This window comes from Pezoporus flaviventris, unplaced genomic scaffold (genome assembly GCF_033815535.1).
Source record: "Pezoporus flaviventris isolate CSIRO_AGI_PZ_B2104156 unplaced genomic scaffold, CSIRO_AGI_Pfla_v1 ptg000013l, whole genome shotgun sequence".
Classification (NCBI taxonomy): domain Eukaryota; kingdom Metazoa; phylum Chordata; class Aves; order Psittaciformes; family Psittacidae; genus Pezoporus; species Pezoporus flaviventris.
Genome location: NW_026892561.1, coordinates 17,619,340 through 17,644,920, shown reverse-complemented (window position 1 = coordinate 17,644,920; position 25,581 = coordinate 17,619,340). Strand labels below are relative to the sequence as shown.

The following is a 25,581-nucleotide window of genomic DNA, read 5'->3' as shown; positions in this document are numbered from 1 at the left end:
ACCTTCTCCTCCCCCGGCGCAGCCGCTGCCCCCACCAGCCCGCCCGCCGCCTCCCGGGCGCGGGGCTGAGCTGCCCTCCTTTTGGAGTCGCCGCCGTTTCCCCTCCCTTCCCCGGAACCCTCCCTCCTCCTTCTCCCTTCCCCTTTTTCCCTCCTCCCTCGCTCCCTCCCTCCCTCCTCCTCCAGCAGCCAAAGGGATTTTTTCCCCTTTCTTTTCTCTCTCTCTCCTTTTTTTTTTTTTCTTCATTTTTTTCCCTCCTCCTCCTCCTCTTCCTCCCCGCCGCGGAGCTGGGCGCCAGCGTGAAGGATAAATAAAAAGCGAAGAGGAAGAGGCTGGGGGGGAGGAGGAGGAGGTGGGGGGGAAGAAGGAAAGAAGAAGAAGAAAGCGAGCAAGAAAAGAAAGCGAGGAGCCAGGCTGCCAGCCCAGCCGCGCCGCTCCCGGCAGCCAGGGCAGGAGGCGGCGGCGGAGTGGGGGCCGGCGGCCGGCGATGGATGACCAGCCGCGGCTGATGCACACGCACAGCGGGGTGGGGATGCCGGGGCACCCGGGCCTGTCCCAGCACATGCAGGATGGACCAGGCGGGGCGGAGGGGGAGGCAGGCAGGAAGCAGGACATCGGAGACATCTTACAGCAGATTATGACCATCACGGACCAGAGTTTGGACGAGGCGCAGGCCAGGTGAGAGCGGCGGCCCGGTCCCGGCGGGGGGAAGCGGGGGACAGGTGCCGGGGAAGTTTCCCCCGCGCCCCGGCCCGGCCTTTGTTGTCCGGCGGGGGGAGCGCGCCCGGCCGTGAGGCGCAGCCGAGAATGGAGCTCCTGCTGCGGGGAAATTGGGGAAAAGGGGAAAAAAGGGGATGGGTTAATCGCCCCACGCCTCCGTCCAACTTCGTGGAGATTTTTTGGGGTCGCGGCGCCCCCGGCCCGCGCTCTCCCCATCTTCCCGCTTATCCTCGGCGGGGTCCCGAACTCCTGCTCGGCCGGGCGGGCGGCTTGGCTTTTCTCAGCGTTTTTGGGGTGGGGGTTAATTCCACAGGGACATGGTTGTTGGGGCAGGCTGCGCGTGCGGGGCACAAAGTGCTGCTCCGTTTGTTAGAGGCGTTAATAATGTTCTTTAGGGCCCTTTAGCGGTGATATTTTTAAGGCCGTCATTTTTTGTTCTTGAAGGATGCACGTAGAAGCTTTCTCTTTATGTCTTTTCTTTCTTCTTAATTGCAGAGGTATTTTAAAAGATTAAAGAAAAAGGCTGTAAAAGACGGTAACCGAATTGTCCCCGGCTACAAGCAGCACAAACCTAATATGCACCTTCAAAGGCGCTAGCAAAAGTTAAGGGGGGGGGGAATAATCTCCCAGTTGAAAGCGAAGTTGAAGGAATTAAAATAAATAATTAAAAAGTTGCTCTGAATTGCCTGGGGTACATGTGAGATTTCTTCTGGGCTGCGGAGCTCCTAGGTGTGGTGTCCTGCCCCTGGTATTCGTGCCCCGAGCTGGAGCAGATTTCTAGAATAATACATTGTTCCTGGAAAAATGCATCTCTTAGCCCCGAAACTCGCTTAGTAAGAACTTTCAGAAGGATAGAAGTATCTCCCAAACCTCAGCTTACATCCTCTGTGCCTCCCCAGCTTGGGTAAAACTCCCGCTTACCAAAAAAGCTGCTTGCTGGACTAGTTTTGTTGCGGTTTTGCAGAGGCAGAGTAGTTGTGAGGAGGAGGAAATCATGACCTTTCTCCCCGGCTGGTCCCGGGAAGAGGGGAGCTTCCTTCGGAAAGTTGCAGGAACTGTGTGCATTCCTGCCTGGATAATTTAGTGTAGTTATCCAAATCAATAAACCCAAAGCAGGACAAAACTGGGAGAAGGCTACATGGCTTTGCCTTGCTGGACTCTTTCAGCTGTTTCCTCACAGTACTTATTTTTTATTATTTTTAATGCTGAGCTGTTAAATGCGCTGTATTTATCAGTGATGTTTGGCTTTGCATTTCCTCCATCCGTTCTACTATTGCACTGTGGTTTTGCTGCCCTTTTTTTTTTTTTGTTTTCTTAAATGAAGTTTTTGGAAGATGCAAAGTACTACCAGTATTATTTGTAAGAGGACTCCTACAGCATACGTACGTGATTTGTGCGTACCCAAATGTCTGCGCCCATCTGGGGGTGCTGATAAGGGGACGCTGTGGGTTCTGCAGGGGTATACACCTTTGAGAGACTTCATCAGATGTATAAATCTTTTTAACATGTTGTGGGTGGCGGGGTAAGTAGTGTGAATGTTTGCCAGATGTTCACATTGTCTTTCGCATGTAATTTCGGTTGGTAAACAGAAATCCCGTAGCCAACGCCTGGTAGCAACAGCCCTTTATACAACTAAACCCTTGGCTAAATGATTGTATAGCTTAAGAGGAAATAAAATAATACTGTTTCTTTGCCTCAACAGGCACATGGTGGGTTTTAAAACCAGCCAATTAACTCTCCCCCAGACTCTCAAAAGCCGCAGGAGAACGGTCAGCTCTGTAATAATAGCAGCCAAAAAGAAAGGCATTGAATAGCATGCCCTCCCCTGCCCAGAAGCAGCCGGCTGTGTTTTTAAATGTTGACTGTCCCAATTGTAAAGAATTAAATTTTAACATTTGAAAATAAGCTGGATGTAATTAGCATGGAGGCAGAGGAATAGGTTTCTCTCTCCATAGGTGCGCTTGTCTCTGTGCTCCAAGTTGCACGCTGAAATTCCCGGAATTGACAGCTCTAAGCAGAAGATCTTTGCAGTGCTGGGGCAGTGGGGGGCTTATTTCCCCCCTGCTTTGCAGGGTGAGCCTAATAAAGCACATGGCTGAGTTTAATATCGAAGGCGGGGGATGGAGAGAGCTCAGTGCACTCTCGCTATTGAATAAGACAGTTGAAACCAGCTTGGCTCCCAAATGCTGCTGCCTTCCACTCAGTGCATCGCCTGGCTTGCAGTGGTGGTGGGAGCCGCTCCGTGGCAAAGGCGATTTTCAAGCCATTCCCAAATTGGCATAATTCATCTCCTCTGCGTTAAGTAGGTGACTGTTTGCAGCACTGGTGCTCAAGTCCTAGCAGGGATGTTAGAGGGGACAGGGGGTCTCAGACCTGTCCCCCAACCTCTGGCATGCATATGCCAGCGGTTTGAATTTGGAAAATTACTCCTCATGGTGACATTGTAATCTCACCTTCCCCTCTTTTTTTCTTCAGGAAACATGCTTTAAACTGCCACAGGATGAAGCCAGCCCTTTTTAATGTTTTGTGTGAAATCAAAGAAAAAACAGGTAGGAAATCAATGCTGTTGGTTCTTTATTTTTATTTTTGGTCTTTGAGGGTTTTATTCCACCAGGTTTGCGTTGTTGTCCGCCCTTTGCCCCCCCCCCCCCCCCCCCCCCCACCCGGTAGAAGTATTTAAGTGAGAAGAAATAACTTGCAGGTATTTAATGCTTCTGGCAGTGGACTTGCATGATGTGGTTTGTGTTTGGAAGGGAAAATACTGTGGTTTAATTTCTATTATACAGCCTCTTTATTTATTGCTTTTTCTGGGGAGAAGAAAAAATCAAAAGCCTTGCAATTTCTCCTGTTTGGAAAAAAAAAAAAAATCTGAGTACCGAGTAGGGTAGGAAACCCAACAAAATGAAGTTGTGCACTTTTACTACTATTATTATTCAGGTGAACATAAAGGTTTCTTACTTTTTTAAAGGAAGGGTTAAAATTTTCTTCTCTGCCAGTCATCCTGGCTAGTTCATGTAAGAGAGCGTTGTCAGTTGCCTTTAGTGAAAGCAATATATTAGATTGTTACTTACTTTAGGGTACTGTAGTTTTATGGCATGGGGTGTTCTCAGGCTTCTAAAGAAGCTAATGGCATGAGAGCGTTGATTCTGCCGTTTCCCACTTTCCAGACCTCCTACCATGTACTAACACACTTATAACACATCCCAGGGGGGCATTTAAATTTTAAAAGCAACAATTAAAAAATAGCAGTCATCAATCAAGGGTGATCTTAAACAACAGATGCTTGGGGAAGGACATTTAGCAACATGCACCACTTATGTATTTGTTGGAATCTCTTTTTTCTTAATTAAAAAAAAAAAATGGGGGGAATGATGGAAATTCAGTGGTGGGAGGGTAGCAGTGTTCATCTCTGCTGTTGGCTTTCTGAGCTGACCAGAGTTGATCAGCTTTTCCATGCTGATGTAGCTGCCTTGTTTTAGCACACTGCAAGTACTTGACTTCCCCCCAACCCTTTTCAACAAGGACTGTAACAGTCAATAATTCATATCTAAGCCATATAAGCAAGGGCATGACATGAATGAAAGTGACAATAAATATGATTGCACACCCAGTTGATATACATTGATAGTTACACATAAAAGGGAAACAGCTTTCAGAAACCTGAATCTGTTTATTTTTTTTTTTTCCTTAAATATATATATAAAACCTCCTAGCATGAGCAGCTGATTGAAAATACAATTACCTGACTCTTGCAATATATATAAAAAGACTAAGGGGACCCTTTGTTAAATGTTGTTTGTGCAGCGTGTAGCCCAGACAAAGCACCTACTGATGGCATTCGGCTCTCTGAAGCCCTCATGGCTGCATGGCTGGGTCTGGTCTTCCTAAGGAGTCCTTCATTATGGAGTTCCCATAATATCAAGCAGTGGGTTCAGTATGGGAACCTCCATACGGTTCATATGATGTAACATAAGGGAGCCTGCCTAGAAGTCAATTTTATGCGTTTTAACCCTATGTACCACCCCAAAGAAAAAGAAGCCACCAAGTTCCTTTTTCTTTTCCATCTTCTTACTTTGTGTGAGGCAAAGGAAACGTTTTTCTGACTTTTCTCCACGTGTGTAATGATGTGTACGTTGCCCATGCAGGGGTACTTTTTGGCAGGGTAACCGGTTAATCCCAGGTTGGTTTTACTGTTGGTGCAGTTCCAAAGTTAGGGGAATGCATGGGACATCTGCTAGGACCAAGCCTGGTCGGAAATGCAGGTGACCTTGGGGATGCTGTAGGGTCCTGGTGAGCTGGAGAGGGATGGAGAGCCATAGTGACTGGGTAGGATAGTTTGTTTACTACAGAAAATTGAGGGAGAATGGTGTAGGGCAAAGTATGCTGCTGGAAATAAAAAATGTTCAGGTGTGGACTGGGGCTTCTTACGTGTTTTTAAATTTTATTTGTTGCTGTTGTGCCTGGGGTATTTGACTATGGGGCTTCTGTATAGAGGCCTCTTCAGAGTATGAATTGAGGTGGGTTTTGGAGTGTTGTTTATCTACCCTCAGATATGTTTATGGTGGATTGTTTTACTTTGCAAATTCAAAAACCTCCTCCCCTCTCCCCCATCTGCATCCTCGAAAGTCACACTTTGTAGGGAAGCAAATGGCCAAATGATTTTGTTTTCTTTTCTTATTATTATTGGTTTGTGGGCCCAATGCTAGGAGGAAGTTAGCCTTGTTTTTTGGGGGGGGCTGATGGTACTGCTTGCTTCTGTTTGCTTACCCCTTCCTTGTGGGCAGGAGCATGAAAGTTGAGCCAACTTCTCTCTTTCCACTTTCCATTTTGCTTCCCAGATTTTTGCATGTGTCGCGTTTGAAATCCTGGTGATTGTTTGTGGTCACTGGTGGGTGTTTGAAAGTGCGTGCGTACATCTTCCCCCTGGCGTTATGATGTGCAGAAATGTGCATTCAGTTACCCCACTGCCTGATTTAAGTGACTCCAGAGCCTTACGGAGACTTTACCACTGCCTCTCGCAACATTATGGCTAATATTTCATAGAGTTAACGTTGTCTTAAGCAAACCCAAAGTGTCCATAAAGTTCTTAGAAAAAGAGGTCGTCTGTATTGGCCAAAGAGTTCCCTTTTGCACTTGAGCTCTTCAGTGATTTTAAAGCATTATAAACACTTCAAATAATAATAATAAAAGCTCAGTGGGTTGTCTTTTGTCTGCAACCTGGAGATTGCTGCTTTTGATGTATGTTTAAAAGTAATAGAAGTTGAGAGGTTTGATCGAAGCAGGAGTATGCAGTAGGGAAAAAACACGGCTTAAATATATGTGTAAGTTGTCGGCGTGCATTTGGTGTGTTTTCACTTGCTGTTGGTCGCTTTGTTGTGAGGGAAGGGGCAGGACGGCCTTCAAATGGCTGGCTGGCTTTTTGGAATAATAATTATGGAAATGGAAGGCATTGTTGTCCTAAATACAATTGATTCCTCTGTCAATAGGGATTGAAATCGGAAATGGTGATGCTGATTTATAAAAAGTTTGAAGGCAGGGGCTCTGTCTTTATGTGTGTCCCCCGTCCCCCCCCTTGTGTTTTTTTTTTTATTTTCTCTCTCTCGGTATGTGGGTATTTTTTTTTTCTTTAAGCTGTTCTCTGCATGAGCAGAATAGCTAAGCAGAAGAATCAGGCAAGGCGTACACAGACGTCGGGTCCTTGGATGGCAAACTGGAAAATATCTGCTGTCAAAATGCAGCAGCATCTATTTCAGCTGTGAGCCTTTCTCAACTCCCATCTCGTTCGGCGGGCACTGGCGGAGAGAGGCTGAGCGCAGGATATATGACCATTTAATCTGATTCCTCCTCCTTAAGAGCTTTTCCCATCGTTTCACTTTCTCTGCTCTTTTGGGGGAGGTGAGGGCATCGGGCAATTTCTGTTTCTTAAGAAGACCCTGATTTTGTATTTGAAATCCCCCAGTTTTTATTTTCTTACCTCCATCACCCTTCTGTGCTGAAAGAATTCAGCTTTAAAAGAAAAATGTACATACCACCAACGGGGGGAATTTACAAAGTGGAATATTTATAGACAGCACTGATCAGCTGTGCAAATGTTGTTGAATAATGGGATTTGTTGGTGTGTTTTCTTTCCTTTTTTTTTTTTTTTACCTTTTAAATTTTTAGAACATAATAGCTATATAAGGTGCCTCTTAGCTACCTTTCCCTGTGCATTATCTTCACCAAACTTAACTCAAATCAGATCTTTGGAGGAGGTAGGATTTTTTCCCCTTCTATTCTTCCTTAACACCCCTTTGTTCTCTCCAGCTCTGTGTTCAATTAACACCCCCATTGCAGAACTGTAGGTTTTTTTTCTTTTTCTTTTTTTTTTTTTTTATGTCTGTTACTGTATTTCACTTCTGACACCTCTCTTATTATTCTTGCCTGCTATTTCTCTTTAATATAGCAATTACGATATGGGGTTTCTTTCTTTCTTCCTCCCTCCCTTTTTTTCCCCTTTCTCCCCCCTCAACTACAGCCCCACCAGGAGTGGCACAGGGAGAAGAGGGGCAGCTGTGGTGCATGCAGTGCTGGTGTTTTTGGGGTCCAGGGCAGAGCTGCAAGCAGGATATGCTGGCAAGCCCAAGGCCTTTTGGATGATTTTTTTCACAGGGCAGGATAGGCAGCTTGCTTTCCTTGGCCCCTCACCCCCCCAGCCCTTCTCTGGGGTTTTCAAACCCTGCCCTCCTCCTTACCCTGCATTTCGACTGAGGTTTCCCAAGGCGCAGGGGAGAGTTAAACACCCCGATTTGAATTTCAATGCAATTATTGCACCTAAGGCTTCATTCTGCTTCTGTAAAAGCTCATAATGAAAGTGCTGCTGCTCCAGCCTTGGAGGGTCGGGTTCCCGATCTGCTTTCGACAGGTCCAGCTCTCACCCGGCTGCTCTCCCTCCTGCCCTTGCTTTGATTTTTCGTGTTTGTTTTTTTTTTTCATCCAGTTGAAAGGCTTTGAAGGCAGAAGTGGTCCTTCTCTCCCCCAGCAGAGCAGGCTTCCTACAGGGGCAGGGTCTGTAGGGACAGTCTGGCAGATCGCTGGTGTTGCTGCCCTTGGGGCAAGCAAAACATTTCGTGAAGGCTGGCCAGCACTGCCTGAGGAAGCCTTTTTGCAGCTCACAATTAAATTGCTTCCAGAAACCTGATGCCTTCAAGGGAAAGGAGGGAAGGGAATGTGCATGGAGCTGGAAGATAGGGATGGTTCAGGGGGGAAGATAGCATCTGGGAGACCTTGGCTTGGTGGAGGGCTGTATTTCTGCAAAAGCAGGTGCTGCCTCTGGGGATTGGCCGGGAGGGGATAGAAACCAGTCACCCTGATAGGAAGTGGGACATGTCCCAGTAGGTCCTGGTGACTGGAAGGAGAAAGGTCTTCAGGGTTGGACCTGTGTCCCTGCAGCGAGTCCTTTTTTTGGGCTTTCTTCTTCCAGTGTGGCATTGTCCATCACGGCCTTGCTGGGGACGGATAGCTTTGGAGGAGCATGCTTGCAGGGAGATTTCTCTTTTTTCCTTTTTAATTTTATATTTTCTTCCTCTCCCCTGGTAGCGTGTGGTTGGAGCTCTTTGAATGGAGCAGGCTTAATTAGTTTAATCAGGTCTCCTGCAATCCTCCTGGGGAGGAGGTGGGAAACACAGGGCTGCCAGCGGGCTCTTCCTCCCATTTCTCCCCCACCATCAGCCCTGTTGGCAAAGCAGAGAAACCAGGCCCAGCTTTGGCACAGCGTTACTGCTCCTGAGGGTCTCCCCACAATTTGGGGAGCACAGGAGCGAACCTGTTTGGTTTTGTTTCAAGCCTTTATGTTTGCCTGATGCTAAGTAAACTTTGTTGTGATTGCAGCAGGCTGGGAGGATGCTCTTGGAGGGTCTGCTGGGTCCCATCACTGCCTGCCCCATCTGTTTGTTCCTGGGGGATGGATGAGCTCATCCTCCTCCCCCCCTTGATCCCATGCTTCCATGTCCCCCAGCCTTTGCTTGCATCAGCCTCCCCAGGTTTTGGGTAGTGGTGGCCACTGGGTGCATGTATTTTGGGAAGGAGGGATCTGGAAAGTTGCTGTGCCAGCAGCCTGCTCTTTGGATGCTGCCTGCTAGCAGCACTGGAAGAGGGGGAATCTTCATGTTCAGTTAATGCATGCCTATTATAGGAAAGATAGCTATATTAACCAGATGCATGCATAAATAACAACTAACCAGAGCATTGTCTTATGTGAATGTTAGGTGTCTTCGCTGCTGCCATGGGTCTCCCTCCAGTCCATCTCCCCGTGCCTCTGCATGGTCTTGGCAGAAGTCAAGTGTTGTGGGTGAGATCAGGGAAAGAGATCTTGTTACCGGGCCTTGTAGCTCCAAACAAGAAACTCGGAAGATCTTTCAGGCCTAAATTTCTCCAGGGAAAAATGGTTCAAGTTCCCTTATTTGAGACCTGCAGAGGGATTTCCCCCTCGGAGCCCTGACTGTCTGTGAGGAGAGACTTTCTAAATGATCTCAAATGCTAGCTTTATTCCTGTTAGCTGCTCGTGCTGCTTGCTGGCCCTTGGTTTGAGGGCAGTGGCTGTAAACAAAACGCAGGGGAACTCTGAGACAATTTCATCTGGCTTTTTTTTCCCCATCACAAGGAAATTACTGCATGCAGCAGTTCTTTAGGGGAGTACGGTGGTGGTTTAAATGTAAATGGCTTAGTTTGCAGTCAGATACACTAGGCTATGCTGCTGGTGATGCTTCTGCTGAATCAGAGCTGGGCATTTTGGCGGGGAAAAGGGAGGAATGTGGGATTCCTCCTCTGCCTTTGATTCACCTCATTCCCCAGTTCCTCCTTTAATCTGGGAGCTACTGCCTTCTCTGCTAATGAAGCTCCACAAAAGGTTTTGAGATCTCTTGGAAATCTGCTGTGAAGCATTCCATTACTTTTTTTTTCCTTCCTTTCCTTGGAATTGGGGTGCTTTGGGAGGCAGGAGAGCCTCCTGTATTTTCTCTGTGCAGCCAGTGCAAAATACCAGGTACCAAGTAGGAGCAAAGGGGGGAGTTTCCACCTGAAGATGTGGTATTTTCTTTCTACTTTTTTTTTTTTTTTTTCCCCAATTCCTGCCTTGCGTTCCTGTGCCAGTTTTCCCATACAGTGAGTTCAACCCTCCTTCTAATACATGCTTTGCTTTGGGAATTTCTGTAGGGCAGGTAGGCTGTGCAGCCTTGGCTCCATGCACCCTGGAGCCGGATGCCCCTGCCACGCTTCATGCTTTTTAGGCTGAATCTTTGGGCTTTTGGGTGCCTGACTGGGAGAAGTGATGCTCCCATGCACTGCAAGGATGTACAGTGCCTAGAACAGGGGGACTCTGTGCTGGGTCAGGGTTTGGAAGGAGGTAATGTGATTTACAGCAATGGATCTGGTTAATAATCTCCAGCAGCTTCTGTATACTCAGGGGCTGCTTGTATTCCCAGCCAGGTGTTTGCAGACCAGATCAATATGGCCCTATTTGCATGGGGCTGTCCATAATCTAATAAACCAGCCTCAATCTGTGTCCTTTGCTTTCCCCAAATGTCTACCCAGAGATGATCCCAGTCAGATTGGACTAGTAAGTGTTCCCCATGATGGGAGAAACTGCTTGTGAACAGTGCCTGGCCCTATTACTGCTGGCCTGGGGTCAGATGTGGCACCCCAGTGTTCTCAGTGGGTACTGGGTGCCAAGGCTATGCCCTCCACCAGAGCCTGGCCTGTGTGAGCACCCTTGCTTTTTGGGTGTGCTGGATGTTTGTAGGTGCTGCATGGTGTTTTTGCAGACTGTCACCTCCCCGGTGTGCTCCAGAGGCACTGGCATCATGGGTTTTCCAGGAAATCCCTTCTGTTTATCACATTGCCTTTGCGGGGCATCTGCTGGGAGCCCCATTTGGAACAAAAAATGATGGGTTTGAGGGCTAGGTGGTTGGCAGCTTCTGCTGAAAACTGTCTTGGAGGTGTTGTGTTGCCCGGTGACTTAAATAATACAAGGTGGCGTGCAGTCTAGGGATAAATTACAGAAAGCCATGGCCTGAGGAGGCTGTGGGCTGAATACATTAAAGTGTGGTGTTTTCAGGCCAGTGGCTGAGCTGGGGAGGAACTCGGGTGATGCTTGCTCTGATGCTGGGGGATTGGTTGAGCTGGAATTAGCAGTTTGCAACCATGTTGATTAAAAAAAATAATACATAAAAGCACTAAAGAATTAAGTCTCTTGGCCTTGTGTTTGTGAGCTGTACCCCTCTGTGTGTGTGTGTGTGTGTGTATTTATTTATTTTAAGTTGGAGAGCCAGTAGTCCAGTGGAGGGGATGGCTGTCTGGGGAAGCTTCCTCGCTGGGCTGCAGTGCCTGCCGAAGAACTGTGTGCTGTCACTGCTTCTTGGTGTTTTAGGGAGGTCACCAGCACAGAGAATAGAAATCCCCTCTAACGCCTTGAGCGAGCTGCACACTGTCACTATCCTCTCCCTGCCCAGTCTTTTATTTATAGGAGAAGCCTTACCTAAAATAGCTTTTTTGCTTTCCCTAAGCTGATGGGCTGTTTCCCACCTCCCTCCTTTTTTTCTTTTAAATATACTGATAAATTTAAAACCCTTGGAAGCCAGTGCTGTGAGGAGCTACTCTAATCTAAAATGATAACTTTGTCATTTTACTTCAGCCTTGGTGAAAAATGAGCGGAGCCGCCTTTGCAAACGGGATCAGCCTGTCTAAACGCTGGTGGCTGGATTTTTGTTTCTCACTGGTGTGCAAGCCCAGAAATTCAGTTCATCATTTCCACATCCCATTTTCAGTTTCACAGGCAGTGTTTTGTAATGCCGCTTTTGGCCCAGCCTGACTGGCCTGCCCGTCCTTGTTATCAGAAGAGGAAAATCATGTTTCTCTCCTGGTTGGATAACATTTTCAAATTCCAGAGTGATGTCGATTAGCAGAATTAGCAGTGGCAGGTTAACCGACAAAAATACCCTTCCAGTTGTGAAGTGTTCATTCGTGGTCACTGCTTCTTTCCCAGCTCTAGCGGTCCCAATCCTGGACATGTGTCCAGCATGGGAATTTTTCTCTCAGTTCAGTGTGATGGTTTCCTTTGACATTTGATATTTACAAGGCTGGAGCCAAAATGAAAGTGGATCTGCCCATAACTTTCTGAAATGTGCTTTCTAATTTCAACATTAATGTTTCAAAATGCAATCTGCTAATGCGTATACCTTTGCTTGTTTACACACATCCTTTTTGTTGTTTTTTTTTTTTTTTTTTCCCCCTTGTGCAGCATTTCTCTGGTGAAATGTTCAAAATGATACAATACCTGGAGCCTCTGGATGGATTAGGCCCTGGCCTTATGCTTTGAATTTAGCTTTTAACTCCAAGTCTTTAATTTTAAAAGGTTGCAAGTATTTTAACTTGGTCTTTTTTTGTTGTTGTTTTGTTGGGTTTTTTTTTTTGGCGAGGGGGATATTTGTATGCAAAATCATTATTGCAGTAATACTTGCAAATATTGCAATGATACGATCATTGCAAATCTCTAGACAAGAGACACAGTTCACAGTGCAAAAGAAATTAATCGGAAGGAGTCGCAGCTGTCAATCCTGACTTCCTAGCTCAGGGCACAGCCTCCTCGGTATGTTTTATGTAAAGGTGTTGATTTCCAGAAGGGCGTTTAGTGTAGGAAAGTTGCAGGCAGTGGGACGTGCTTCACCACTATGGTGGAGGTGATGTTTTGAAGGGTTTATGACCCTTGCTTTGCAAGGGGTTACCTATTTATTTCTGGTATGACTTTGTGAACCTTCTTGCTGCTGTGCTGTGCATGTGCCTGCTGTGGCCATGCTCCTGGTGCAGGGGGGGAGCAGGTGGCAGGAATGGTGTTTTCAGCGAGTGTATTATTCCCCCAGAAAATCCTGGCTATTAGGTCTGGTCAGCAGATGTGAAGTGTTGGATCAGTACTGGTGGTGGGAAGAGGATTTGCAGTATACTTTGCTAATGGAGGAAAACCCAAGGAGCAATTCTGTGATTTATGCTTTCAGCGACATGAAATGAAGCCGTCTGAAGCTCTTTGCTCAGCAAGCTTTTAGCACACTGCTTCTTCCTTCCTACTTACTTTATGCAGATTTTTCCAAAGAGATTGTTTCTTGCCTCTGTTGCTGGATGGACGGAGGTGGCTAGGGGACACGGACCCCTTACATGCATCCGGAGGCACAAAGCATTGAGCATGGCAGCAGGGAGTGAGCATTGCTTGTTGTAGCTCGCTCCAAAGCCCCAGTGCAATTCTGTCCCCAAGCGGCTGAAAAGGTCATTTAGCGTAATAGCAAACGTTTATTTTTTTTTTTTCCTCCACTATTTCAAATAGTCAAATTAGCATCCTTTCTCTACTACAGGAGCTTCTGGCAGGGGCGTCCCAAGACGGATTATTGGTAGGAGCGCGTGGGCCAGGGCTCTTCCTCTCCCAAAGGTCCCTGGCTGCTATTTGCACATCCCAGTGTCTGACTGCAGCTGGCATTTCCCCTGTTCGGTGGAATTTACTTTCTGCCTGGAGAGGGCATTGGGTAACATTTGCGCACCTGGGCTGCTTAAGCTGCGGAGGGGCTGGGGGGATGCAGTGGAGAAGGTCAGGGGTCTCTGCTTTCCTTATGGGCAGGAGGGAGCAGGGAGAGCAGCTGATGGATACTGTGTCCTCTACCTAGGCTCAAGCAGGAGAGGGAAAACTATGTTATTTGTGCAACTATACAGACCCATATCCGATGTTGGGTGGACTTGGGCTTGGCCCTGTCTGTGGAGAACTCAGACCCTGCTTAGCTTCCTCTTATGGTGGATGGATCGGTTGGGCAGGCAGGTCTGGGCAGCAGGTACTTGGTCGATTTTTTATTGTGGCAAAGGGTGCTATATTTCCATTTGGAGTCGCAGTGTGTGCTAGGGAGGTGTGCAGCCTAGGGTGCGATTTCTCCTTAGAAATGACTCTTTTGCATCCAGGTCTAAAAAGCTGTGGCGTTCCGAGTGATGGGCTTTTTTGGGCAGGGTGACATGGGCAGCAGTGTGATGGCATGGCTGGAGGTTTAGGGAGACTATTCTAAGGGCCAGCAGGAATTGTTTACCATGAGAAACCTGCACGTGGAAGGAGATGAAAGGCAGCAAAGGGTGGTGTTAGGGGAAGTTCCTGGTCTTCCCATGCTCTCAAGGCAGGTGACAAAGTCCATGCAGGTGGAAAGACAGATTTTTATTTCCCTTTTTCTGCCATGTTTGGTTAGATCTGGAAACGTCCTTTGGCAAAAGCAGCATGCCTGGCTGGCTGGGTGCTCAGGGGCCGGGGCAGAAGGTGAGTGCCAGGAGCTTCCAGCCCCAACACAGGGTCGGAAGCTGTGGGCATGGTTGGTGGAGCATGCTGGTTCTGCGTGCTGAGGCATGTGGCTGTGGGCAAGTGTGGTGGATGGACCTGCTTCAGCATCCATAGGCTGCAACTGAGAGAGGATCTGTGGAATTTGGAGAGGTGCCTGTGGTTTGTGTTTGAAAGGAGCTCTATTAGGATAATTTTTAAGCTCCTGTTTCACCAGAAGGCTGTCTGCTCTTTAAGAGGGACAATGCTTGTGTGGTGGGTCTCCTGTCACGCTGCGTTTCCTCTTCCTGGTCCTTTCTGCTTTAGCTGCTTTTGCATCACCCTTTGGGGATGCTGAATCTGCTGCCCCAGCAGCAGCCAGGCTTCCATCAGCACCCTTGGGTAGTGATGCTCTCCTCCCTTGGGCAGTTCTTTCCAAGGATCATCTTGGGCTCTTGTCCATTGCATGTAGTCAGGAGCCTGCTGCCTTCCCTCTTGCCACATCTCCTCCCTCTATGCAGGCACTGGTGCTGGGTCTGACCCTGGTTAGCTATTGCCCTCACAGGCTCCTGGGGAAAGCCCCTCCCTGTGGCTCTCCAGAGGCTCTCTTAGGCTTGGTGAGGAGCGTGAAGGAGACCTAAATGAAGGACAAATGAAAACCATATAAAGACAAATGGAAATCAGATTTAGGAAGCAGACGAGACAACCCTTTGGAAGGGGTGGGGGGGGGGCTGTTTGCTTTAATCAGTCTCTTTGGGTTTCAGGCAATAATAAAGCAGATTTGTTTTCTTTTACCTTCTCCTCCCCCCCCCCCCCCCCCCCCTTTTCCTGTTACTTGCTGTTCTCAAAACAGCCCTGGATCCCGCAACACCAGCATCTCCTGCCCAAGTTCCCACCTTCTGCAAATGGGATTACTGGCCAGTCCAGCTGACATCTTGACTGTCTTTTCCCATCTCCTGTCTGGTTCTCCCTGTAGGGAGCTTGTTACCTGCCTTGGCTGGGCTACTTGGGATGGGTCCTTCCCACTTCTGGAGGAGCTATCTGGAAACTCCTCCAAACAGGCTGAAGTTTTCTCTGTACAGTCAATTTGTCCTGGCATGCTCTGCTGTGTACTCTAGAGACAGTTCACAGCGGCTAGCCATACTTGGAGGAGATAAAAGTTTCTCCACTGGAGAACTTGGGCAGTGCCTCTGAAATGCCTGGATTGCTCCCTAACATGTGCTCTTCTGGGATGTGGCGGTGGTGGCAAGGAAGGATCCTGCCCTTCCGGCCTCCACAAATGGGTTGTTTCCCTGCAGAAATGTGTCTCCTTCCATATTTTTTTCCCTGGTCATCATCTTGGAGCACAGCAGGTAGCTCTTGGGCAGGCTGGCTCTGTATGCGGCTATGGGTCAATGAAGCTGACCCCTTTGATCCCTTCCACTTCCCAGAGTCCTAGTGGTAATTCTCTTCCCAAACAGAAAGGCCAGACTAAAGTTGGGATTAATGATTCCCATGACCATCTCTGCAGCTCTCAATGTCCTCTGCTGGACAGCTCACAAGGGATGATGTTCTCCCACCTTGAAGGCGAACGTGTGCCCTGCGTGGTGCTGTTTGCCTGGTCAGGGAGGTCTCAGCTGTGCTTTCTGCAGCTGGGCTGCTGCAGCATACAGGGCTGTTGTGGTTGTGTCCCAGGCAGAACTTTCTCATACAGAGTTGTTTTCTGTTTACTGGTGGCAAGTAGAAGGACAAGGGATCCAAGGTAACTTCTGGCATGTTCTAGTGGATTGCTCTTTGGTTTTGTAACCCTCTTGATCTCTGTTTTATGTAAGATTCCCCATCCTGGAGAGTAAGTTCACCCACTCTACTGGGATGTGTTGGGAAGGCTGGTGGTGAACAGCCTCCAGTATGATCCTTAGATCTACAATTGCTCATGCCTCAGGCAGAGACTTTCAAGGTGCCAGCACTGTGTTCCCAGCAGCACTCAGCAGGGTGCTGCTTGTGAATAGTGCAGAATTGCACACACAATTGACATACAATTGCAACCATTTTCCGGTGTGTTTCGGCACATCTTGTGCTTAGGCTTTGCCAGTAATCTTTGATGGAGGCTGTGTCTGATGCTGGCATCTTAGCTGCTTCACAAGAGCCATTGGGGAGAAAGTTTGTGTGGGTTTGCTGCCCAGGAGGGGCTGATTTAATGAATGTTTGCAAGACTACCACAGGGCTTTCTGGTTGCAAACTGGTTTGGTTTTGCTCTGAAAAGTAGAGTGAAGCAAAAGAGTGGATGGTGCACTGTAGTGGCTTTTTTGCATCTCTGAGGCTGACATAAGGGGAATTGCCTCTGTTGCAGCTCAAGGTGAGCATCCTTGCTTGTTCAGTATGGCAGAAATCGCTCTTGTACACCTTCACCCCGGTATGTAACTGCTGTGGACTGTCATCTCCCCCAGCTTGGGCAGGTGGGTGCTTTGGCACCCTGGATGCAGAGCAAAGCTCCCCATCCTTATGTATTTCGTCTTCCTATGCTTCCAGAGAGGTCTGTGCATACTTCTTGTTGCTGCCAGCAAGCTTCCCTTTCACTGTGCCACGGTGGGGCTTTTTGAGAATTTTATTTTATTAGGAAATTCCCATTTGGTTGCTTTAAAAAGCAAGCCCTTGTGGCTGGCCCCTGGCCCACCGCTAACAGATTTGTCTGAGAAAAGGCTGCGTTGGCATCCTGCTTTATTGAACATGCCTCCTGGGAAGGCAGTTTGAATATCCTTCTGTCTTCTCTGAGCAGGGAGCTCTCAGGACTGCCTGCCGCCATGGGGATGGGGAATGCTCTCCTCTCCCTTTCCCTCCCACCCCTTCCCCTTGTTCAAGCCTCCCTTTTTTTTTTCCATGGAGGAGAGCGAGTGCTATGCACGGTGCGTCCCACTCCATGCGGCTTTTCTCTTTCCCCATGGAGTTCATCCAAAGTTCGTATCCAGACGATGAACAAAGTAGCTCAGACCTTTTCCTGACTCCTCACCCTTTGTCCTCATCACTTAGTGACAGACAGGAATCAAATGCCACAGACAGGCTGACGGGACAGGGCTGTGTGAAAGTCCTTGGAGGAGGAGGAGTGCAGCAGTGCTGGATAGATGGGGGACTTGTGTTTAAACTCCTCTCCCTCTCCCCCGATAAAGAGCAAAGCTGCTTTTACTTTGAAGGGCAGAAGGGATTTCTTTTTTTCTTCTTTCTTTCTTTTTAATTCCCCCTTTTTTCTTTTGTCAGAAACCGGATAAATTTTTAGCATCAATAGACATATGGAAGAACCGGATGGAGTGTTTAGAACTGGGTGTGCCTCCTGTCAGGAGCAGGGGAAGGAAGTGACTATGGGCCCTTACAGATCTGCCTGCATCACCTCTCTGCTGGAACAGGGGGAAGAGGGGGTGCATGGTCCTCATCCCCATCCATTTGTAAAGGCTGCATTGCCCTGGCTTGGTCTTCCATCTCTCTAAGAAAGGTGGCTTGGTGTGGTCTTGGCTTAGTCTTCCATCTCACCTGGCTTCAGGGATCCCCTCTGAGCAGTGGGTGGGTAGTACTCCACTGAGGGTGCAGGGGAGTGAGATTTAATGTTGGAGGCCTCCCTGTGCTGGCAGGCAGGAGGCACAGGGTGGTTTAGCCAGGGAACTGCCTAGGCCGGGCTTCTCCCTATTACCAAAAGCTGGGAAGGTACCATTTCCTGAGCTGGCAATTGGGGCACTCGGGAGACTTGGTTCTGCCTGTCAGGAAGGGAAAGGGCAAGGGAAAGAAACAATTTATCTTGTTTGTTAGCACATCTCTGACTCAGAATTGGGAATATTCCTGATGGGTATTTATCCTTCTTCCAGATGTCCTCCTCGCCATTCACCTTCTTTCCTTTTTAAATGAAAAATAATGGCAACTGGAAGGTCTGGAAGTCCCAGTTGAAGAAAAGATGACAGCACCTTATGCCAGAGCTTCTGTGGGGGCTTTCATTGGTGCTGTAGCACAAAGCTTGGTAGAGGTTGGAGCGTAAGGATCTCAAGCCTCAAGGGAGTGGAGGTCTCCACAAAATGTATAGTAACCCTTTGCTTGGGACTACTTCTCAGGAGGTGCTGCAATCCTGCAGAGATGTGCTGGGCTGGGGCTTTTGGTCCAGGATCATCTTGTGACTGAATGCCCTACATCTGTCTCTGGGAAGCAAGGACGTTCCCCTTGATCTCCTAAGGGATCTTGCCTTGCACCGTTCTGGTGCAGGCAAGTGGCTGCAGCCTTGCAGAACATGGTATCTGTTAAAGCCTCTGGAACAAGCTCCAGGGATGTGGTGCAAGGCAGGGTTTCAACTGCTCAGGGCCACCCTGTTGGCAGGGAGATGTGAATCTCCTGGCTGTTGAGGCACGGGCTTGTGATTGGGCAGGGTGGAAACACTGCTGTCAGAAAAGGACTTTCAAAGGCTCGGAAGAGCCCTGGAAGCTGTGGGTGAGAGGATGATCTCTTGGGTTCAGTTTACATGTTGAGAGAGACTGCTCACAGCTTAAATGAGCAAGAATAATGTTGGCTTCTCTGTTGGCAGAGGAAAAACCAAATTGCTCAGCAGTCCTAGAACTGAGCAGGGAGCTGGGGTGACCAGCTCACCCCGGGGCATGTCAGCTTGAGTCTCTGCCCCTAGCCTTGGCTGTAGCATTCCACATGGCTCTGGCCGCTGTCATCAAGCCTGCTGCTCAGGCCACTTGCAGGGGTCATCTCAAAAGCAGCAGGAAAGGGGCTTGGGGGGGTCCAGGTTTTGCCTTCTTTTGTTTGCTGATTTTGCAGAGGTTGCTGATCTGGGTCCTGGCCAGCTTGTCTGACTCACAGGAATCATCTCGTGAGTCTCCTACACCCTCCATTACCTGATTTGAGTGCTTCCCGGCGTGTCGGCTCTCACCGCTGTGCCGTTGTGGAGCAGCGGCTGTGAAGGGAGCTGTGCATTTGTGCAGCTTGTGTCTGCCGCAGGCTGCTGCAGCATGTGGTGTTGGGACTGGGCTCTGGGTCTTTTCTGTCACCCTTTGCAATGCATGCTCCTTTTGCTAGAGACTGTCTTTCCTGACCCTGTATGTGGTCTGTAGATGTCTTTACAGAGACAGTTGCTCTGTTAGAGAGGCAAAATGAAGATCTCCTTGCTTGTGAAGAAGAGCAAGCTTTGTGGCTTTGCGGCTTTGCTTTTTCCCTGTCCCCTGTGCTGTGTTGCAGGTAGCAGTAGCACTTGGGTACCGTAGGAGGTAGTTTGGGGGTTTGCTTTCCTCTCTCCTGGTTGCTGTAGTGCTGCTGCGTTTCTGTTCATAAATGCAACAGGTCGGACCTGGAGGAGAACATTTTACTATCCACAGGCTCCTTCCAGCACTCCCTATCTCTGCTAATGGAGTGGGTCAGCAGGAGGTTACCAGAGTTGAGTCAAAACTCTGTGTGATGATGCTGCAAGCTGAGGTCTGTGTTGAGCAAAGGTGGGTGTGAGACATGCTTGGAAACCCCCTGCCTTGCAAGCTGGGGAGGTCTGCTGGAGTTCCTGGCTTGCTAGTTGTGCCATAACTTTTTTTTGCATCTGGTTTTTCTTCCACTACCCTGCAGGGAAGCTGCTGGGGTGTGTTCCCATCGGAACCTCATATCCCTGCAAAGTGCTTGGTTTGGCAAAGGGCTGCTGTTGCATCAGGCAGGGCTGTGCCCAGTGTGCATGGGGGGAAGGTCCCCAGGCTTGTGGCAGGAGAATTGTTCAGTTATAGTTAAGTATTGTAGCTCCTCTTGGGTGCTTAGGAAGGTCTGGTTTTGTGGCTTGCTTCCATGTGCCACACCTGAATTTCTCTCCCTTGGGTCCTGGTGATTTGCAAGATTTGTGTGTTTGGTGTCTTTCTTGGCCTGTGGCTGGCTGCCAGGCTGTATGTGATGTTGCACAAGTGACTTGCATCTTGAATGAAGTTTGTGGGTAGCTCTTTCAGAGCTCAAGAGAACAGGCAGGTGCTCATTTTGTACAATCAGGACTCTCATTTCCAGTGAGCTGTGGAGCAAACAACCTTGCTTAGAGTGGCAGGGAGGTGTTTTGAGCTCTTGAGTGGTGTCGGGATGGCTCCTTGTTGTGTGGGACAGGGAGCTGTCAGGGAGCCTCACCTAGCTGGTTGCTTGAAGAGAGAGGAATCCTGGATGGCCTTGTGTGCCCAAGAAGTGGGAGTAGGCTTGTGCAGGACTGGGGGCTGGAAAAGGAGCACTCTCCCATCTGGCAGAAGGATTAAGCCAATGGTGGGGTATGCTCTTCTGGGACGGTGGCTGTGGTTTGGGTCTCCCCTAGCCTAAGCCTGACACTTGCAGGTCCTCAGTGCAAGTTCTTGGTAAAAGGGGAAAGTGGTGTCGTGAAAATGCCCTCCTGGGTGACTTAGGCACTGATGTTTTGCCATCTTTTCAGCACAGTTAGAGTCCCAGGGCTGGTAAAAATTAGCCGCTTGTTTGTGGTTGTGGGCTCCCCCTTGGTAACAGTCTGTGTGCATGGGCCTTCCCTGTCAGAAGGGATTTGGGGTGTAGGGGAGCATTGCCATCTGCCTTTATCCATTCCCTGTTGGGCATTCCAGCCACATCAAGTGTGACAATGTCCCACAAGACGTGTGTTCAGTACTAAGCCGGAGCTGAACTTTCCTACCATCTCCCTCTGCCCCTGCTTGCCTCCTCCATGGTGGTGCCTTTGTCAGCCAGCCAGAAGCCTGTGCGCCGCAGCCAGCCTCCCTGAAGTGCCACTGATGCGGCATTCGGGTCCTCGCCCCCCTCCCCGCCTCTGCCCCAGCATTTATCAGCAACCTTCCTTCCCTCCCAGAAGCCAAATTCTTTCTCCATGCCGTCATCCTCCAGCCAGAAGCCGCCCTGTCCCCACTCTCCCTCCCTCCAGCCGAAACCAGCCCAGAACTGCTGGGCAAACATTTTGCCTGTTATTACAGTATTCCCATCTGCATACTTAGTCATAAACCCCTTTTAATTCCAACCCTTTTCTGGGGTGGGGTTAAGAGTTCAAACCCATCATTTTTCTTTTTGGGGCTGGAAGCTTACAAAAGCAGCCTGCAGTGAGATTGTTCAGGAAGACGAGTCTGAGAGTGAGCTTAGGGGGTGGGAAAGGGATAGGGGGTGGTGGGGAGGGGGTTGCACACAGGAGTGCTGGTTGTGCAGTTTCCCCCTCCCAGAGGAAGGCTTTGGATGAGGTTTATATGGGCCTGGCTGGGACAAGGGGGTGCCGTGAGCCCCCCCTTCACACCGCCCCCCGCCCTTCCCCTTCCTGTGGCTCACTGGGAAGCTGGAGGTGGATGGGGCTGGCCCCTTCACAGGGAGGCATCAAGTCGTGCCACTGCTGGTCTTGCCTTGTTTGCTGGAGTCTTTGGATAATGGAGTGCTGAAAGCCAAAGGGGAGTGTTCCCAAACTTGCAGGGAGGGGAACAGCCCCTGCTCTTTGTGAAGGCCCTTCCAGGAGAGCCCCCCAGGCATGAGGCCATGCTGCTGATGCTTCTGCGATGTAATGGATGCTGCCAGGCTCCCTTCGCCCAGCTCACTATGTCCTTACTTTAAAAGACTGTCACTTCCTTGCTTGGGTTGGTGAGGGATCAGCGCCAGGATTGCTGTGAGTCCTGTGCTCACCTCTCATGCTGTGACGGCATCCTTGGGGCTACATGAGGTCTTCCCCCAACCACACCTTCCCCACGCTCTCACCCCACCTAAATTAAAAGATCTCGAGAAGAAGAAGAAGTAATTGTAATATGTATTTGGGTTGACAGAAATGCTGTACACATTTGTGCAGCTCAATTTCCCAGTATGTTTCAGTAGCAAAGAGTCTCTCTGCTTTGCTTTTAGGAAGCATAAAAGAGATGGAAGCATCTTGTATTTACATTTTTAAAATTAAAACCTTTGCTTTTTTCATTAAAAGTATTTCTCTGAAATTTGACTTCAGTTTCATATTGCAAATACCTTAATGATAAATTCAGTTCTCAAGTTGATGCTGTTAAAAGAACCCAAAACAAAAAGTCCTGAAAGGACAGGTATTTGGGTAATTCTGTGCAAAAATGACTCAAAGGAATGCCAAAATGAAGTCTGCCAGAGCAACCTCCCCTCCTCTTCTCTCTTCCACTACTGATCTGTGGTCATTACCCCATATGGACTGCATGATGGCCTACTGTGTAGATTCCCCCCCCCTTCCCCCCCTGTTTTCTTAGATGCACAGGCTGAGGGTATCATGTCACTGTGGGTATCGAACAGCCACAGAAAAATAACGTAAGCAACATACTCTATTTCTAGTAGATCAGGTAGAGGCTTTCTTAAAAGCTTGCTCCAGTGTAGGTAAGGCAACATGATTTGCTCCAGGTGGGTGGAGTTGTGGGGCTATCCCAGCCAGGATGAATGGTCTGAATTTGCATTGAAATCAGATTTACTGTTTGATCCCCTGAATTGCCATGAATTGCTGGATGGTTATTAAGCTGCTGCAGAGGGAAGGGAGCTTGTCACATAAGAAATTTGGGTTTATTCCCTTGTAATCTCAGAGGCATTTATCCTTCTGGACTGAACAGTTTGGTCTCTTGACATGGTGATAGCATGCATTAGACCTGCACTTTTCTTCTTGCAAGTGTGGACGGCGAAAGGCCCTGCTGTGAGCAAAAGCAGCTTGTGAACCTTTCTGCACACCTCTGCTGCGGGAGCAGGAGGGGGAGCGGGTGGAGCTGGTGGGCTGCGGCGGCTTTTTCCAGCTTCGAGCGTGCCCGGGATCGTGCGCTTGGAGCGCGGGGATCTGCCTACCTGCCCTCCGCATGCTTGGCAAGCCGCGGCTTGCAAGGCACGGCAGGTTCTGCGCGCCAGCTGCATTACTTGCTCCATGCTCCCTCTCCTGCTTTGGAGGGGAACTGGGTGGGTTGTGGCCAGCCACCCGTTTCATTTGCCTTTCTCAGTGAGTTTTGCTGTTTCCCCCCTGCTGCATGGAGTTTTGGAAAGGAGTTTTCCTGATCAGAGGCAGCGGGTGCTTTGCTGAGCTGTGCTGGCTGCTCAGAGGTGCCTGAGCAGATACTTTGCAAGGTGTGTGTGGCGTTCATTGGACCTGTTTAGCAGGAAGCTTATGTCTTGAAAAAGGACCGGCTGGCCTGCCTGGTGTGGGACAGGAGATCAGGCTCAGCCCTTGCATGGGAGCCAAAAAAAAGCTGTAGATTTGTTTTCTGGGCATCATGTATTGTTGAGTGATCCTGGTCAGGTCACTCTGCTTCCTTGCTGGCCTGCCTGCGTGGTGGCAATGTCTGTATCTGCGGATCTTACAGTTCGGGTTGTTGCAAAGGAAGGGAGCATGCCTGTTGTCCTCTGCTTGTGGCCTTGTGTTGTGCGGCAAGGGTCTAGCTGGGTGACACAAGTCATGCATCTTTCCTGGCAGGGACTGCGTGGAATATTGGGCAAGAGAGATATTGGAGTTAGCTTTGAGTTTTCTTCGGGGGATCAAGATTAGTGATCACAGAGGTGTTTGAAACCTTTCCCCACTTTCACATTTCCATTCTCAAGGTAGATGTATTCTCAGGATTTGGGTATTTGCAGGCATTGCTCACCCAGGGTGCAAGGGCTGTGCATTGCCGCACCATCTCCTACCTCCTGCACAGAGCTGCCTCCAGCAGGAGGAGATCAGATGTGTGGAAGGGCACTGGGGTTATGTGACCTGTGTCTGAAGGTTTCATTAAATCAGGGTGGAATTTTTCCTGCTTGTGTGTGCAGTTTCCCATTCTTCTGCAAACAAGGGGGCTTGCCTACTCCAGGAGCTGGAAACGTGGAATATGTGTGCTCCTCCTGTTCCCATCTTTTTTTCTGTTCGTTTGTGTTGAAGGTGAGAGGGCTTGTGACATTTCTCCCCTCCCTATGCTCACCTGCACCTTTTGCTTTTCTCCTGTCCAATGCTTTAATTACAGCTCATGGAATAGGGTGCCAGTAAATCTTGGGAGAGGTTGCTTCTGTCACAGGCCAGCCTTGGGATGGGGATCACGCCATTCCTGCTCCTTGCTGACCAGGAGCACTTTTCCACCATTACTCCTTCAAGCTCTCTCCCTCTCTTCTTAACGTGCTGCTTGTGTAATTGTTGGCTGTTTGTCTGCTAATGATTATAAATTAGAGGCCAAGTGTATAAAAAGTTAATGAAGTTCTGTCGGTGGAACCATTATGCCTTCCCAGGCTGGCACGTACAGGTCGGCCAGGCCGGTAAGAAAAGCCAGACGTGGAGTCCAGCCTTTCAAGGGATCAGGTTTCAGCTCACTCTTTCCTGATGTGTTTTTTCTTGCTAGCTGGAGCTGAAGTTGAGCACTGGGAATGCCAAAAGATGACAGGTGATATTTTCTCCGCTATGGAGTGCAAAAATCACCAAAATGCTTGCGTATCCCTCACCATCACTTATTTCCAGCCCTCTTGTTCCACTGTACCAAGGGCACATCTGCTACTTGTCCGTCTTAGTGGTTCTTTCAGGCCTGGGGTCTAAGGACTCCCTTAATCATAGAATCATAGAATAGTTAGGGTTGGAAAGGACCTTAAGATCATCAATCTGAAACCCCCCTGCCATGGGCAGGGACACCTCACACTAAATCATATCACCCAAGGCCTCGTCCAACCTGGTCTTGAACACCGCCAGGGATGGAGCATTCACAACTTCCTTGGGCAACCCATTCCAGTGCCTCACCACCCTAACAGGAAAGAATTTTCTCCTTATATCCAATCTAAACTTCCCCTGTTTTAAGTTTTAACCCATTACCCCTTGTCCTGTCACTAGTCCCTAATGAAGAGTCCCTCCCCAGCATCCCTATAGGCCCCCTTCAGATATTGGAAGGCTGCTAATCCTTCAGTTCTGGCCGCTAGCAGCTTTTCTTCTGCCTTTGGGCTTCTTTGGTGCAAACGTGACATCTCAGATGCTTTCAGCTTTGGATGCTTTGCCTCTTGAGCATCTGACCGTGTGATGGCAAGAATAGCTTCTTCCATTGCAGTGCTCATGGGCAAGGTGTAGGAAGGGTGTTGGAGGAGACAGCATGATGCTACAGGTATAAATCTATGCGCTATAAACCTCCAACCCCTTTCTTTTTTTCCTCATCACTTAGAACTTGGCAGGACTTTAACTGAGTGCCCTGGCATTTCTCTGGGTGGAGGCAGGTTTGGCATAGGGCTTGCTAAAATGAGCTGACTGGCTCAGGGAAATTAAAAAAAAAAAAAAGGGGGGGGGGGGGGGAAGTGTCCTCCTGGTTGTGTGTGTGAGATTTTTGAAGTGCCTCTCAAGGCTTAGGCTCTGGTTCTGGCTCCTTCTCCCTGGAAGAGCTGTGGAAACTTGGCAGTGGGACTGTCTTGTGTCCTCGTGAAAATTCAGTTGGATTGGGAGCACACAGTCATCTGCTTGGTAGATCTCCGAGAAGCTTGAGGAAAACTGTGGCATCCAAACCCTGGAGAGTGGTGGTCAGCCCCGTGATGCTGTGTGCTGCGTGTCCCCTCCAGCCCACTGAGAGATAGTGGAGACTTTCAATGGGCAGTGGCTGCCATGGAGCATGAATGGGTGGAAAAGATGGATCATATGCAGCTCCCAGGAGACAGGACAAGTT

At 49.0% G+C, this 25,581-nt stretch overlaps 1 protein-coding gene across 3 annotated transcripts in view; it reads left to right on the top strand.

Annotated features, from left to right (window-relative positions):
* Positions 1 to 217: 217 nt before the first annotated feature.
* Positions 218 to 25,581, top strand: part of PBX1 (PBX homeobox 1) — a 133,240-nt gene continuing 107,876 nt past the window's right edge. For 2 of the 3 annotated variants that reach the window (XM_061451924.1, XM_061451918.1), the window contains exons 1-2: positions 218 to 678; positions 3,196 to 3,269. In XM_061451924.1, coding sequence (XP_061307908.1) covers positions 488 to 678; positions 3,196 to 3,269 — 265 coding nt within the window. In that variant the 5' untranslated portion in view covers positions 218 to 487. The remainder of the gene's footprint in view (positions 679 to 3,195; positions 3,270 to 25,581) is intronic. The other variant, XM_061451923.1, reaches the window with a different exon arrangement.